This window comes from Eleginops maclovinus, chromosome 10 (assembly GCF_036324505.1).
Source record: "Eleginops maclovinus isolate JMC-PN-2008 ecotype Puerto Natales chromosome 10, JC_Emac_rtc_rv5, whole genome shotgun sequence".
NCBI classification, from domain to species: Eukaryota; Metazoa; Chordata; class Actinopteri; order Perciformes; family Eleginopidae; genus Eleginops; species Eleginops maclovinus.
The window spans coordinates 6,819,279-6,835,956 of record NC_086358.1 but is presented as its reverse complement, the minus strand read 5'-3'; the positions used below and the strand labels follow the sequence as shown (position 1 = coordinate 6,835,956).

The window sequence follows — 16,678 nt, the reverse complement described above, 5'->3', positions numbered from 1 at the left end:
ATTTATCTTGAGCACCACTTTTGAAAGCTTGGCCTGTGTTTATAAAACATTTATCCATTTTTATTTACACATCATACAAATACACAGGCTCTCACAGACATGAAGCTGGTGAAAAAACAGTAGATGTAAAGCAATTACCGATAATAGATATGCCTTGTAAAACGGGCAAATTTACTTGATTGACATACCTTTGACAAGAAGCACATTATGACCGTTAATAAGGAAGTAGCAGGCGGGGCAAAGGTCTCTGTGGTTGTACATGGTCAAAAAAAGGAGAAGCAGCTATTTACTTGTCTCTCACCAATATGAGAGGGGATCAGAGGTTAGAGAAGGAGGACATGGTTAAGAATTAAAAGTCAACACCACTGGGATAAAGTTAATATTGGACTGCATCAGCCAAGCAACGAAGAAACCTACGGCAACCTCAAGTGTTGCTTTTGTCAACACACCCGTGGCAGTACTGAAAATAGAAACTTGGTTTAGGGAAAACAAAGGACTTTTACAGGTTCATAGCATGTGTGTAGCTTGATAAACCGTGATTACGATGAAGCCTTTATCTTTCAAGATCATCGATGACTTCTTTCTGCTGTGTGTCTTCCTGAGTCTGCTTTGGGTAAGTGCATTTTTAAAAAAAAGTTTCTGTTCTGACAGTGATCACATGTTTCACCTATTTCAAAGAATAGTTACCCTCAAAAAGGAAAAGGTTCAAAACCACGGCACTGGTTTAATGCATGATATGAATCATAACCATAACGTTTAGACCGTGACACCTATAGTTGGAAATATCTGTATGTACAGAAAAAAGAGTTGCTCAACGTAAGAATGGTTTCTTTTGTAGATGGTGAAATATGAGTCAATTTTTTCTTGACTGCAGTAATCTGTTCTTACTGACTTCCTTCGAGAAAAAAAAAACGTAACTTAAAGTAAAACATAAAACAAGCTGTACCTCAACGTTTTTCTATCTTATTTATTATATATTTATATAAAGTAATGTAACTTGATAATGTCTTGTATTATTTTCTGTACCTTTTAGAATACTTCGAATTTTGAATGTTCTAATTCTGTAGAGAATGTAGATCATGGAAGATATTTGAAGCAACTTCTGTGTACAAATGTATACACCTCGAGAACAGGATGTTATTCTTATTTTTACCATGCAGCGGTTGGATAATTTGCAGTCAAATGAATCATTTCCCATAGTTTAGCATATATTTGTGGTTGAGTCAAATGCTACAACAATTTTCCGGCCATAATTTCATTTGAAGATCTTAAATGTTTCGTCAAATTCCCTGAATAACATATAAATGTAATAAGTTTAATGTTATGTTATGTTATGTTATGTACGTGATGAAGGGAAGATTGTTGACAAAAAGTGGAACGTCTCCAAGGCGTATTTTTTTAACCTTCTTTCCATTGCCGTTCACAATTGTTCGTGTTACATTAAAATGTTGATTATAACAGCAGAAATGTAATTGCTTTGGGATACTCAGAGATTGCATTAGAGTTCTCTCTGCTATGAGTCAATAGTCAGCTCAATCAGAAGAGACTTCATGTTTGCTTAAAGAAGATTTATTGACACATACAGTGGGGCAAAAAAGTATTTAGTCAGCCACCAATTGTGCAAGTTCTCCCATTTAAAAAGATGAGAGAGGCCTGTAATTTGTATCATAGGTATACCTCAACTATGAGAGACAAAATGAGAAAAAATATAACAGAAAATCAAATTGTAGGATTTTTAATGAATTTATTTTCAAATTATTGTGGAAAATAAGTATTTGGTCAATAACAAAAGTTCATCTCAATACTTTGTTATATACCCTTTGTTGGCAATGACAGAGGTCAAACGTTTTCTGTAAGTCTTCACAAGGTTTTCACACACTGTTGCTGGTATTTTGGCCCATTCCTCCATGCAGATCTCCTCTAAAGCAGTGATGTTTTGGGGCTGTCGCTGGGCAACACGGATTTTCAACTCCCTCCAAAGATTTTCTATGGGGTTGAGATCTGGAGACTGGCTAGGCCACTCCAGGACCTTGAAATGCTTCTTACGAAGCCACTCCTTCGTTGCCCTGGCGGTGTGTTTGGGATCATTGTCATGCTGAAAGACCCAGCCACGCTTCATCTTCAGTGCCCTTGCTGATGGAAGGAGGTTTTCACTCAAAATCTCACAATACATGGCCTCATTCATTCTTTCCTTTACACGGATCAGTCGTCCTGGTCCCTTTGCAGAAAAACAGCTCCAAAGCATGATGTTTCCACCCCCATGTTCACAGTAGGTATGGTGTTCTTTGGATGCAACTCTGCATTCTTTCTCCTCCAAACACGACGAGTTCAGTTTTTACCAAAAAGTTCTATTTTGGTTTCATCTGACCATATGACATTCTCCTAATCCTCTTCTGGATCATCCAAATGCCCTCTAGCAAACTTCAGACGGGCCTGGACATGTACTGGCTTACCAGGGGGACACGTCTGGAACTGCAGGATTTAAGTCCCTGGCGGCGTAGTGTGTTACTGATGGTAGCCTCTGTTACTTTGGTCCCAGCTCTCTGCAGGTCATTCACTAGGTCCCCCCGTGTGGTTCTGGGATTTTTGCTCACCGTTCTTGTGATCATTTTGACCCCACGGGGTGAGATCTTGCGTGGAGCCCCAGATCGAGGGAGATTAGCAGTGGTCTTGTATGTCTTCCATTTTACTAATAATTGCTCCCACAGTTGATTTCTTCACACCAAGCTGCTTACCTATTGCAGATTCAGTTTTCCCAGCCTGGTGCAGGTCTACAATTTTGTCTCTGGTCTCATTTGACAGCTCTTTGGTCTTGGCCATAGTGGAGTTTGGAGTATGACTGTTTGAGGTTGTGGACAGGTGTCTTTTATACTGATAACGAGTTCAAAAAGGTGCCATTAATACAGGTAACGAGTGGAGGACAGAGGAGCCTCTTAAAGAAGAAGTTACAGTTCTGTGAGAGCCAGAAATCTTGCTTGTTTGTAGGTGACCAAATACTTATTTTACTGAGGAATTTACCAATTAATTCATTAAAAATCCTACAATGTGATTTTCTTGATTTTTTTTTTCTCATTTTGTCTCTCATAGTTGAAGTGTACCTATGATAAAAATTACAGGCATCTCTGATCTTTTTAAATGGGAGAACTTGCACAATTGATGGCTGACTAAATACTTTTTTGCCCCACTGTACGCCATGTGATAGAAATGTCATAGTCTTTGGTGATTAGACCCCAATCCTGATATCGTATATCTGAAGTGGGAAATGCAGCCTTGAGCATATACGAAACCCCCCCCCGGGGTCTAGACCTTGTGGTGATGCTGAACATTTGGATTTGATGAGTAGATGGGAAGAAGAGGAGTTGTGATGAGGTGTTTGAGTTAGCTTTCCTGGGCGCTGGATATGATGAATGGAGGTGGATGGGTTGGAGGTGGATGGGGTGGAGACGGGTCGCAGCAACCCACCTGAAATCACAGCTGACTTCAGGAGAGAGGAGAATGATTTTAAAGCTTGACTGCAGCACAATGATTGTCTGCTGGAGATTAAGGTGAAGTGTAATTGGTTAAAGAGAACGCCCATTAAGAGCTGATTATATGCAGCTGCTGAGTGAGTGAATGTACATCCAGTTTTACTCAAAGAATTTGCGCTGAGCTTCATTGAAACACTTCTGTAAATGTTTGACTGTATGGAATTATAGTTTTTTGCAGTTAGTCTATTCTTACTGTTTTCAAACGATTCATTTTTGTTTTTAGGGCGTCACTGGGACGACCACAGCAGCATCAGACAAAATGATGACAGCAACGTCGCCACGCACACCTACAATCACTCTATTGACAACCCTTGCAGCAACAAAGACTCGTAAGTTTGAGCCGCTGCCCTTTATTTCTGGTTGGTGACGTCTGTATTTCCTTTTACGATAAAGATTAGATAAGAAGTACTTTATTAATCCCAAACTAGGAAATGTTTGTTTTGCAGCAGCAGACAACAGTACAACGCATTGCACATCAATAGAATTTAAAAAGAAGAAATAAACTATTCAAAAGTATAAACATCTCAAATAAGAAATAAAATGAACTGGCATTAGAAAAAGTATATACTGTATATGCAGTTGACTATGGAGATACATAATCTATAAACTGTCAGACAAATAAATACTATTGAAGTTCACAAAATATAAACCAATATATTATATACATAATAGTGCAATGAATGGAATATTAAATTAAATATCAATGTAAAATGTAAAGTGTGAATGTTATGATCCAGTTAACAAAGAGAGGCTATGGAGCAGAGAGTTCTCTGTCAGCCAGAGGGAGAATGGTTGTATTATGGTGCTTGTTTTATATAAAGGCCAATTAAAATGTCATTTTTTCCCTCACACTCTTTAATTAATCTGTCAACTCTTTGTTTTCTTAGCTCCTCCAAATGTTCAAAAAGTGAATGTGACGTCACAAAATGAGACCAGTATTACTCTCATGTGGGAAAAGGTTTATACCAACATCTCAACATACTTCCTTCAATATGACACCGGAACCAATCCCAAGGAGAAATTGATCAATGCAACTGTAGAAGGGACATCAGTAACATATCAGGTTACTTCTCTGGAGAGTGCGACAAAATACAGTTTCACTCTCATCACTTTGTATAATGGAGTCAACAGCTCTGGATGCAGTTTTGAAGCTGTCACTGGTTAGCAATTTTACATTTGGAATCAGGAATTCCTTATGAAATGTACATTTAAGATGAATTGCTGTATTTATGTAAATGTTATTATCATTTTCATGCACTTTTCTATTCAGCAGCAGAGGAACATCTAGAAACAGGACAATATATATACTTATATTAACAAGTATTGTCTTTACTTCCCAGCTCCCCCTAATGCAGAAGGTTTCAGAACAGTTACACAAAATGAGACCAGTATAACTCTGCGGTGGGATAAAGTGGATTCAATCCACAACTACGCACTTGGGTTCAATGAAAAGGAGATTCATGTCACTGCATCAGCTGATCCTGTGCAATATACAATCCCAGGACTCACAAGTGGAACTAAATACAACTTCCAGCTCTTCACTGTGTTTGAAGGTGTCAGAAGCACTGGAGTAAACCTCACTGCAGTCACAGGTAAGATGTTTGAACTCTGATACAGGCAATTATAATATGTAATATAAAGTCTCTCATTAACTGGGGGTTGTTTCTCACTTTACACATTTGACTTTTATTGATAAAATACTGGAATGTAATGCAACTTGTTATTTATTTGAGGAAAATAACTACACCAAATACAAGATTTTATTAAGGATATCCTGTAATTTGTAGTATCCTGTCATGTAATTTTGTGATTGTTCCTTCATCATATTTCTTTACTTCCCAGCTCCCCGTAGAGCAGGACGTTTCAGAACAGTTACACAAAATGAGACCAGTATAACTCTGCAGTGGGATAAAGTGGATTCAATCCTCAACTACGCACTTGGGTTCAATGGAACGGAGATTAATGTCACTGCATCAGCTGATCCTGTGCAACATACAATCCCAGGACTCACAAGTGGAACTAAATACAACTTCCAGCTCTTCACTGTGTTTGAAGGTGTCAGAAGCACTGGAGTAGACCTCACTGCAGTCACAGGTAAGATGTTTGAACTCTGATACAGGCAATTATAATATGTAATATAAAGTCTCTCATTAACTGGGGGTGTTGCTCACTTTACATCCTTGACTTTTATTAATAAAATACTTGAGCTGAATGCAACTTGTTATTTGATTGAGGAAAATAACTACACCAAATACAAGATTTTATTAAGGATATTCTGTCTTTATCCTGTGGTGTAATTTTGTGATTGTTCCTTCATCATATTTCTTTACTTCCCAGCTCCCCGTAGTGCAGGAGGTTTCAGAACAGTTACACAAAATGAGACCAGTATAACTCTGCGGTGGGATAAAGTGGACGCAATCCTCAACTACACACTTGGGTTCAATGGAAAGGAGATTCATGTCACTGCATCAGCTGATTCTGAAGTGCAACATACAATCCCAGGACTCACAAGTGGAACTAAATACAACTTCCAGCTCTTCACTGTGTTTGAAGGTGTCAGAAGCACTGAAGTAGACCTCACTGCAGTCACAGGTGAAATGTTTTGAACTCTGATACAGGCAATTATAATATGTAATATCAAGTCTCTCATTAACTGGGGGTGTTTCTCACTTTACACATTTGACTTTTATTAATAAAATACTTGAGCTGAATGCAACTTGTTATTTGATTGAGGAAAATAACTACACCAAATACAAGATTTTATTAAGGATATGCTGTCTTTATCCTGTGGTGTAATTTTGTCACTGTTCCTTCATCATATTTCTTTACTTCCCAGCTCCCCGTAGAGCAGGAGGTTTCAGAACAGTTACACAAAATGAGAACAGTATAACTCTGCGGTGGGATAAAGTGGACGCAATCCTCAACTACACACTTGAGTTCAATGGAAAGGAGATTCATGTCACTGCATCAGCTGATCCTGAAGTGCAGTATACAATCCCAGGACTCACAAGTGGAACTAAATACAACTTCCAGCTCTTCACTGTCTTTGAAGGTGTCAGAAGCACTGGAGTAGACCTCACTGCAGTCACAGGTAAGATGTTTTGAACTCTGATACAGGCAATTATACTATGTAATATAAAGTGTCTCATTAACTGGGGGTGTTGCTCACTTTACATCCTTGACTTTTATTAATAAAATACTTGAGCTGAATGCAACTTGTTATTTATTTGAGGAAAATAACTATACCAAATACAAGATTTTATTAAGGATATGCTGTCTTTATACTGTGGTGTAATTTTGTGACTGTTCCTTCATCATATTTCTTTACTTCCCAGCTCCCCGTAGAGCAGGAGGTTTCAAAAACGTTACACAAAATGAGACCAGTATAACTCTGCAGTGGGATAAAGTGGATTCAATCCTCAACTACGCACTTGGGTTCAATGGAACGGAGATTAATGTCACTGCATCAGCTGATCCTAAAGTGCAACATACAATCCCAGGACTCACAAGTGGAACTAAATACAACTTCCAGCTCTTCACTGTTTTTGAAGGTGTCAGAAGCACTGGAGTAGACCTCACTGCAGTCACAGGTAAGATGTTTGAACTCTGATACAGGCAATTATAATATGTAATATAAAGTCTCTCATTAACTGGGGGTGTTTCTCACTTTACACATTTGACTTTTATTGATAAAATACTGGAATGTAATGCAACTTGTTATTTATTTGAGGAAAATAACTACACCAAATACAAGATTTTATTAAGGATATCCTGTAATTTGTAGTATCCTGTCATGTAATTTTGTGATTGTTCCTTCATCATATTTCTTTACTTCCCAGCTCCCCGTAGTGCAGGAGGTTTCAGAACAGTTACACAAAATGAGACCAGTATAACTCTGCGGTGGGATAAAGTGGACGCAATCCTCAACTACACACTTGAGTTCAATGGAAAGGAGATTCATGTCACTGCATCAGCTGATTCTGTGCAATATACAATCCCAGGACTCACAAGTGGAACTAAATACAACTTCCAGCTCTTCACTGTGTTTGAAGGTGTCAGAAGCACTGGAGTAGACCTCACTGCAGTCACAGGTAAGATGTTTTGAACTCTGATACAGGCAATTATACTATGTAATATAAAGTGTCTCATTAACTGGGGGTGTTGCTCACTTTACATATTTAACTTTTATTGATAAAATATTGTAATTGAATGCAACTTGTTATTTCTATTTGAGGAGAAGAACTACACCAAATACAAGATTTGATACAGGATATCCTGTCAAGATGTTTTCTGTCTGTAAAAGTGTGGACTTCAATGTTACTCTGCAACTGGGGTGTTGTTAATATATTTGACTGTTGCTGGATAAAATGCAGAAGGAAAAAACCTACACACCATTCATTGAATTGATTTGTGCTGTAGTTCCTTACTGTCTTTCTTTACATCATAGCTCCTCGTAACACAGAAGAGTTCAAATCAGTTGGACAAAATGAGACCAGTATAACTCTGCAGTGGAACAACTTGAATAAGATCTTTGAGTATACGCTAGTGCTTAATGAAACAGAGATATTAATCGCTGCATCAGAGCAACCTCAATTGACACACACAATCTCACAACTCACAAGTGGGACTAAATATGAATTGCGTCTCTTCACCGTATTTGAAAATGTCAATAGCACTGGAGTCAACTACACTGCAGTCACAGGTGAGATGTTTCTCTATGATATAGGCAAAGCTCTGCAATGATATGTAATGTAAAGTTCCTCCGTTATAGTGGTGTACCTCGCTTCATATGCTTCATTTTCCTTGATAAAACACTGACATTAAATGTAACTTATTTATCTGGGGGGAAGAACTACACATAACACAATATTTTATCCTGGATTTCCTGCCGTTTTGTTAAAATGAAATGCTGTGACCAATCCTAATGGTGTTTCTTATGTCCTAGCTCCCCGTAACACAGAACAGTTCAAATCAGTTGGACAAAATGAGACCAGTATAACTCTGCAGTGGCAGAAAGTGGATGCAATCCTCAATTATACACTTGTATTTAATGAGAGCATGATAAATGTCTCTGCATCTGAGGGACTTGACAAAGTGAAATATGCAATCTCAGACCTCGCAAGTGGGACTAAATACAATTTCAATCTCGTCACTGTATTTGAAAATGTCAAAAGCACTGGAGTCAATTACACTTCTCACACTGGTAAGAACATCCTCCCTGATATAGGCCTACAACAGGAAGCACGACACGGATGACCATCAACAATATTAACACAAAATGACGTGTAATATGCTGTCACTTCTGCATCTCTTTTGCTCTTATAGCTCCTGGAAATGTTGAAGTTGTGACTGTGTTGAAACAAAATGAGAGTAATTTAACCCTCAACATAACTGATACATGTTTTGTTTGTTTTCAGTTCCCTCACCCGTGGGTAATGTCGAAGTGTCTGAACGCTCTGTGACAAACATAACCCTGATGTGGCAGAGAATGAAAATTGACTGGGAATACTTGCTTGAAATTAACGGGGAAAAAATCCTTCAAAATGGTTCCATGGATAATGTGTCCCTTCCAATCAAATCTCTCCAGCCTGGAACAGAGTATCAATTCACAGTCATTACTATGTTCTCTGGACTTAGCAGCATTGCTTATAAAGGCTTCACAGTAACAGGTATTTGCAATCAAATGAACACAGTCCTGGTTCTTGCAAAGTATGATTATGTTATAGAATGATGTGCTGGATGTCTGCAATTATTTTCTCATTCTTTTCAGCCATAGACTGTGCAAAGGAAACCTGGCATGTAACTAACTCATCGATCCAAGGACTGGTTAAAGGCTTGTTCTCAAGTGCATTAGCCAGTAACAAATCAACCAACATAAATGGCAGTACTGGAGGTAGCAAAGTGTCATTTTCTGGACTTTACCCTGGCGCGACTTATGAGGTGACCCTTGCCTATGAGAAAAATAACACGCAATTTGAGCAATGTAAACAGACTGTGACAATCAGTAAGTACAAATCAGTCTTAACACATGAATTGAATATGTGCCTGTGTTCCCCACAATAATGTGAAGTACTAACGTCATGTTTAAAATCCATATTGTAAAGTTCAGGTTTTCAGCATTTTAACAATGGATTATATGGGCTGCTGCTTTATTATTGTATTAAAACAATGCATTTATTAATTATTATCCAGCAAATGGGAGACTTAATCCTCTTATTTCCAATGAACCATCCCCCAAGAAATGTAAATACCAAATAAGTAAGACAGAGAAAAGCAGCACATCTTTACCCTGAGAAAGCATTAATGACCAGTTACACTAGTCGATACTTGTCGTTAGTAGTTAAACTCACTAGTTAAACAAGTTAAATAGCATTATGGTTTTAAAGAGGATTTTCTGTCAATTGTCTTTCCATGTGTTATTTTGCATTATGACTTTTACATGGGCATAAATGAAAAAACCTTCAACGAACTTGATAACAGCTAGACCGGTATGTGTTGTGGTTTCTGATTTTAAAAGCATATTTCCACTTGTTTTTCTCAGTTCCTCCTAATTTAATAGCTCGCTGTGAGTACGTGGCAGCAGGCTATTCTTTGTCTATCATCTGGAATAAACCAGATGGTGTCTGGACTTCAGTGAATGTGAACGTGACCGGGAAGTCTCCCGAAATTCTTGAAAATGGGGAACGGTCGCTGGAAATTTCTGGATTCCTACCTGCCAGAAAATATGAGGTGTCAATAGCTTCAGTGTCTGGGGATGTAAGAAGTTCTGATCCATTAGTTTTTACGTGTCTTACTGATCCAAGGGGTGAGTCAAAATTCCTGTATCCCTCTATGAAAATACCATTTCAGAGTTTTGTGATGAAACAGTTTACCATTATTGTCTCACTTTTGCTCATTATTGTGCGGCTTGGTTTAAATGACTGTGCTTATAATGTCTGCTGTGCTATCTACTGGATGTTACAAAGCATTTATTCCACAATCTATAGGAGTAATTGCTGGGTCATTCTTTGGGATTATGATTTTTGCTGTCTTGGTCTGTCTGGTTGTCTTCATTTTTCTAAAAAGACCGGATATTATCAGGTGGGTGCCACCTCAATGACTGTAGTTATATTATTTTCCTGAAATGAACTCAATTTGACTAAATCAGACACCCTCTTTGCTTATGTCCCAAAGCCGGAAAAAACAGTTTATTAGTGGTTCCAGACAACCCAATAAAAAGACTAAGTAAGTATAATGTCATCATATGTTTATATTATTTAATAGGCTGTCAATCTATTGATCGAATAAATGATGTGTTGTATAATTTCAGAGAATAATAGGGTTTCCACATTTATAACTAAAATCAATGTTCTTTGATATTAATGTATGTCAATGGTCTTACATATCATTAACGCGTGATATAAATTCAAATAATGCCAATATTTTCTTTCTCAGAGCTATTCCTGTTGCAAAGTTTCCAGACCATTTCTACAAATTGGGCGCGGATGAGAACAGAGGTTTCAGCCAGGAGTATGAGGTGCATACAAAAGCACATTTTGTTTTGTTCTTCCTCTTCCGTCTTCCTATTTTTGTTTATGAGCGTACAAAAAATGTGTTTATAGTTTAATGTTTTAATTGTTTTCTATTGACCTTTATCTTAACGTGCCATGTCATCTGCCAACCTCCATGCAGAGCCTCCTGCCTGTTGGCACCGACCAAACACAAAATGCAGCCACTCTACCCGAGAACAAACCGAGGAATCGTTTCAATAATGTTCAGCCATGTAAGCCTGTCCTCTGGACCAGGTTATCATGAGCTGTAGAGACTCATGAAATGGTCCAGATCCACTGACTCATCCGAAGCAATGCCTATTTTGTTGTGGTGCATTTTTGCAGTTCAACCATCTTTTCCTTTCTCGCCTAGATGACTGGTGTAGGGTGAAACTAGCTACTCCCAATTCCAATGGAAACTCTGACTACATCAACGCCAGTTACATGCCGGTAAGTAAACTCAATAACGGTCAAAGGGTGTATTTGGTAAGCTTGTATCATTTGTTATCTGGAGTGAAATTGCTACATATGCAAGTAAATGGTTAATAAACAATGAAAACTGAGTATGAACATTAATTATGTCTAAGTTTAGCAATTGATGCTGATTCTCTGGGATTTCATGAAATAAAAAATGCTTTTTAGGGTTACAGCAGCAGCAAAGAGTACATTGCCGCTCAGGGTCCTCTGCCCACAACAGTCAATGATTTCTGGAGGATGATCTGGGAACAACGAGTGAGGGGCATCGTTATGGTAACCAATTGCACTGAAGGAGGAAGGGTAAGTCAGAAGGGGTATTTGAAAAAAGTTTTGAAGACAGATTTTAGAGGAAGTAAAAACTTGTTATCAGTGAGCCATTGTGAATAATTAGCTAAGTGTTGACACGCATTGCCACGACTTCAATAACCTTTTTTCCATTATGTTTTTTTCCTAGACTAAGTGTGAACGGTACTGGCCTGCAGACAGTAAGCCTGTGTCTCACGGAGGGCTGATAGTAACCCTTAGGACTGAGCAGCAGGAGCCCAACTGGACATTGAGGGAATTTAGGGTGAAAAATGTATGAAACGTCTCTTAAATGTTCATGATGTAACTTAATAAGCTGCTTATTGATATGTTTCTCAGTCACAAATAACTATTTCATGTTTCATCAAACAAGCTTGTTTAGTTTTGTGCACATTTGCTTTGATGCTTGAGGACTTTAACTTTAATTTTTCAAGACACAGATTTACTGTATTTGAGTTCCTCTATCCACATCGTCTTCACAGACAAACAACTCAGAGGAGCGTACAGTGAAACATTTTCACTTCACTGCCTGGCCTGACCACGGAGTCCCTCAGGGTGCAGAAGTGCTGATCCAGTTCAGAGGACTGATGAGACGGCACATAGACAGCGATGGTGCTGGAGCACCAACTGTGGTTCACTGCAGGTACAAGTTTGACATCTGGAGAGTAACCTATGCTATTCTTTAGGCAGTTTTATTTAAAAAACAATTCAGGGGAACCAGAAATCAGACAAAGGTTAAAGACAGGAGCCCTTTAGTTACTACATCATATGATATAGCTATTCATACCCCTTTTTAAATAAAATATCAGCTTTTAAAACTTACTGGCTATATTTTCATGTCAGTTTAAAGTGAATAGTTGCTCAGGGAGAAGATATATGTAGGACTACATGATGGTGACCATCATACATGGACACTGCTTACCTTTGCTGTGTGTCTTTCTTTAAGTGCTGGAGTGGGGAGGACAGGCACTATCATGGCCTTGGATGTGCTGCTTCAGCAGCTAGAGAAAGAAAGAGCGGTGGGCATCAATGCCTTTGTGCACAAGATGAGACTGAGTCGCCCACACATGGTGCAAACTGAGGTAAACTAACCCTAATTCTGAGCTATGACTTCTTTAGGTACCCGCCATAATCTTTTGATTTTTGGACACAGGTGGTGAAACTGTACACGCACTGTTCTATAGCATGTTTAAGCTACATTTTCCATGTAGATTTACCTTTTCAACTTCTGCAAACATGGAATTTCCTGAGCTGTCTTTTCTAGTTCTGCATTTAATGTACTAACGTAGACATTTGATCAAAACTGTTTACCAGAATTACACAGTGACAATAATGTGTTAATGTAGCTGTCACTGCACATAGGTGTGTGTTTAAAAAGCATATTTACATTCTGTGTAATTCCAAAGTCCAAACACTAAAAGATTACATTACTAGAGACATATACTGTACGGCTTTTGAACTGCTTTAAGGAAGTATCACCCTGAGTCCAGTGTGAAAATTAACACTTAAACCACAAAGTTCTGCTTCTCACATGACTCATAGATTTGATTTGTCTATTTTCAGTCTCAGTATGTGTTCTTGCACCATTGCATCATGGACTGCCTGAAGCCACATGAGAACACAGAAGAGAACATCTATGAGAATGAAGACATGATATACGCCAACGCCACTGCACTGCGAGAGTTTCGTCAACAAAGAACTTAAACTAAACAACTTGACTGTGCTGATCATCAGTCTTTTATGCAATAACTAAATCTACATTCTATATTTTGCTAAACTGTAAATATGTAAGCCTTTATATTAAATTAAATTCATAGTAATCTTGAGCTTTTATTTAACTTATACAATTGTGTTCATCTCATCAGCTTAATGTGTATTCTTGTTATTATCATTATTATTATCATGAGGGAACAGTATGATGACTGAAGAATGTTTTCGCATCGCATTTATTTAGAAACTGAAAAGTTGGTGGAAAAGAATGACTTTCTATTGTAGAAGAAATAAAATGTTTTTTATTAACAAATATCACATTTTCTGTTAGTGTCAAACAGTAACCAACTATAAACAGTTTGCATTAAAAGCTGGGTTTTGGGTCCAGTGTTTGTCCTCTATGTATGTTGATGACAACACACCCGCTCATGCATCCTCCTCTGTGTCTTTATTCGATGTGTCCTGGCTACTGAAGATGCTAGAGAAGGTATCATCTATGATTTCCTGCCTGGCTTTTAAGGCCTCGGGGTTGACCTCGACTGGCATTGTACGCCACCTGCTTGGATGCAGAGGCTCAATTTTACCAGCTACAGGCGGGGGAGGGACGGAGAACTTCTTAGCGAGGTTGTGAAGGACACAGCATGCCTTGATAATGTTTCCCTTTTTGTGCAAAGTGCCTTCGTGTGCAAAACCAAGTTGCATCAGACACCTGAAACGCCTCTTCATGGAGCCGAGCGTTTTCCGCATGACCTTTTGGATCTTTGTGTGGGCCTTGTTAAAGTGGATCTCTTTGTCATTTGCAGGTTCTGACACAGGAGTCAGCACATGTTCGCTTATGTTGTATCCTTTCCCACCTAAACGAGAGACAGGACATTATGCAATTAAAAATATGTAGCAAGAATTGTGGAGGTCACAAACTATACTTGCCGTGTACAATTCTTGCTAAAAATTGCGAAACTGTGCACTTCCCTAAGGTTACCCTTGTGATTGGACCAGAAGATAGCAGTGGATGATGGGACGAAGCAGATATGTGTGTCAGAACTGACACTAAAAGGGTTGTGCAAAGTTCCTGCTTACCATATAATAAGTAAAAAAAACATACTAAAATGAAATCAAGTAGTAGTTGTATAATATGACAGCATTACATGGATATGTTTCAAAATGCTTGTGACATTGTATCAGTGTTGTGATGTGATGTGATCTTTTGTCATCTTGAAGTTTTGAATTCATTACATTTGAAACTGTAGTTTGAAACCTGTTTTGTTGTTTTGCTTTAAGGCCCACTTTCTAACTTGTTCCAGAGATTTCAACCATACATCTTGGTCTCTGATGAGACTTTGACATACAGCTGAACGCTTGATACACAATCACACTTCACATTATCAATCATTAGAGCATTAGTATCTCTGTGCCAGCAGGGAATTTCCTTAAACCTGGGGTAATCATCTACTTGAACCAACGGATAAACTGATAAGAAGTTGGTGCTTAAAGGTCACTGGGAACCTATAGAACAAATGTAGGCCATACCTTTAAGTATTCATATGCTAAAATGCCAATTTCAAACAAATGTGTAGAAAATGAGGAAGTGACACATCTCGGTCAGCATGCAGGAGGGCCTGGCTCAATTACTGCCATCTGCAGGAAGTAGTGGCATCTGTGGCATCTACTACCTATAACAGATGCCTCAGTTAGTGGCATCTGCAGCTGCAATAGAAGTATATAGCACTACTTGCAAATGCCACGAAATGTGCTTGCTCTCTCTCCATGCATGTAAACCGAAACTAGACTTGTTTGATGTGGTTAGATAAAAAGCTAAATGTGTGTTTATTATGTAGTGTTTTGCTTGATTTTTTTTTATTGACAATAAGATAATGAAGTAGTGATGTGTGAGTTGGATGATTAGATACTGTAGTGTAGGCTTAATGTTTCACATCGATCCAGCTTTTGATTCTTTATGTCTTACCAATAACCCAAAACTGGCCATGCAAGCCATCCTCGATCTCCTTCCCTTTGATTGACGAGTCCCACATGTCCTCCTCATACGTGCTGCCAACACAACACTTCTCCACACTCAGTATGTTGCCGTCGCTGTCACATATGAGCTGGCTCACCACCGATGTGTAACCCAACGTGTTGAGGAAGGACCTGAAAGTGTCCTTCTCATATGGAGAGGCTCGGATCCTAAAGTGCGCTGGAGCCAGGACGCCCAGCGCGTTTGGGATCCCGCAGAATTTCTCAATCCTTGAGGCGACACTAATTCTGGCATTGTGGAACAGAGGGAAGGAGATGAACGCATCGCACATCCCGGCCAATACTTCGGAGACTGTGGAGATGATGTTGGGCCAATCCGTCTGGCTCTGTCCGACCCTGTGCAGAAGGTGGGGGGAGGAAACTCCGTGCGCGTAATAGTTAAGAGCCACCATGGCCATCACGTCCGCGGGCAGCTCTGGTTTATCCGAGACGTTTTTCTTTAAGCCGATTCGCAAAGCGTCTGTGATGAAAGCGATACACGGTCTGGTGAGGTGAAACACCAGGAACAAAGCTCCGTCGTCGAACTGGTCGAAACAGGTCGGATCCGATTGGTCCTGCTCGAGGAGCTCCTTCTGGACCGCGAGCCACAATGGCAGAGCAAAGGCCATTTGATTACTACTGTACTGCTTTTAAATACACATGAAACTCTGGAGAAAAGGGCAGCTGACAAAAAGGAAACAGTACGGTACAAGTATCATGGAAGCTGGTTCTTCTTCTTTCATGTTAAGGCAGACCACAAAGCTGCTCTTCATCGCCACCCAGCGGACAGGCATGCTGAAGTCACTTTAGTGGAAAGTACTATGACTTTCCAATTGAAAAATAAATTGGAAATAGTTATGCTTATCGTGTGCTTTTTGTTAGAAAGAATGAGAAACAACATTTGTTCCTTCCCTGTGTCCATATCACTATATTTGAGTCGAATATGCAATTTTTTTTAATAGGAAAAGGGTTATTAATGGTGAACTTCATGTGATGGTATATGTTGTGTTCTATTGGACAGACAGTAGTATCATATATTATTTAGATTCTGATAACTATTGAATAAATTCCACATCAGAATACATTTCATTGCTCTCTTTTTGATCCAAAGAAAAAATGACA

General features: G+C 38.8%; 2 protein-coding genes across 9 annotated transcripts; one reads left to right on the top strand and one right to left on the bottom strand.

The window, feature by feature from the left end:
• The first annotated feature begins 261 nt into the window (after nucleotides 1–261).
• Nucleotides 262–13,859, top strand: LOC134871383 (receptor-type tyrosine-protein phosphatase H-like). 8 transcript variants are annotated; one of them, XM_063894148.1, is made up of 24 exons: nucleotides 262–613; nucleotides 3,751–3,856; nucleotides 4,415–4,687; nucleotides 4,868–5,119; nucleotides 5,370–5,621; nucleotides 5,865–6,119; nucleotides 6,364–6,618; nucleotides 6,863–7,117; nucleotides 7,367–7,618; nucleotides 7,975–8,229; nucleotides 8,473–8,730; nucleotides 8,945–9,196; nucleotides 9,298–9,531; nucleotides 10,069–10,332; nucleotides 10,514–10,607; nucleotides 10,701–10,751; nucleotides 10,962–11,043; nucleotides 11,199–11,289; nucleotides 11,430–11,506; nucleotides 11,699–11,833; nucleotides 11,988–12,110; nucleotides 12,319–12,479; nucleotides 12,783–12,918; nucleotides 13,400–13,859. In XM_063894148.1, exons 1-24 carry the CDS (start codon nucleotides 545–547, stop codon nucleotides 13,538–13,540), a joined length of 4,323 nt encoding a protein of 1,440 aa, XP_063750218.1. In that variant the 5' UTR covers nucleotides 262–544; the 3' UTR covers nucleotides 13,541–13,859. The 8 variants fall into 8 exon arrangements, with proteins under 8 accessions (XP_063750218.1, XP_063750219.1, XP_063750220.1 ...); XM_063894149.1 differs by lacking the exon at nucleotides 5,370–5,621; XM_063894150.1 differs by lacking the exon at nucleotides 6,863–7,117.
• Nucleotides 13,766–16,310, bottom strand: si:dkey-197c15.6 (putative nuclease HARBI1). The gene is made up of 2 exons (XM_063894158.1): nucleotides 15,510–16,310; nucleotides 13,766–14,400 (listed from the first exon to the last, which is right to left on the bottom strand). Exons 1-2 carry the CDS (start codon nucleotides 16,183–16,185, stop codon nucleotides 13,973–13,975), a joined length of 1,104 nt encoding a protein of 367 aa, XP_063750228.1. The 5' UTR covers nucleotides 16,186–16,310; the 3' UTR covers nucleotides 13,766–13,972.
• Nucleotides 16,311–16,678: the final 368 nt, after the last annotated feature.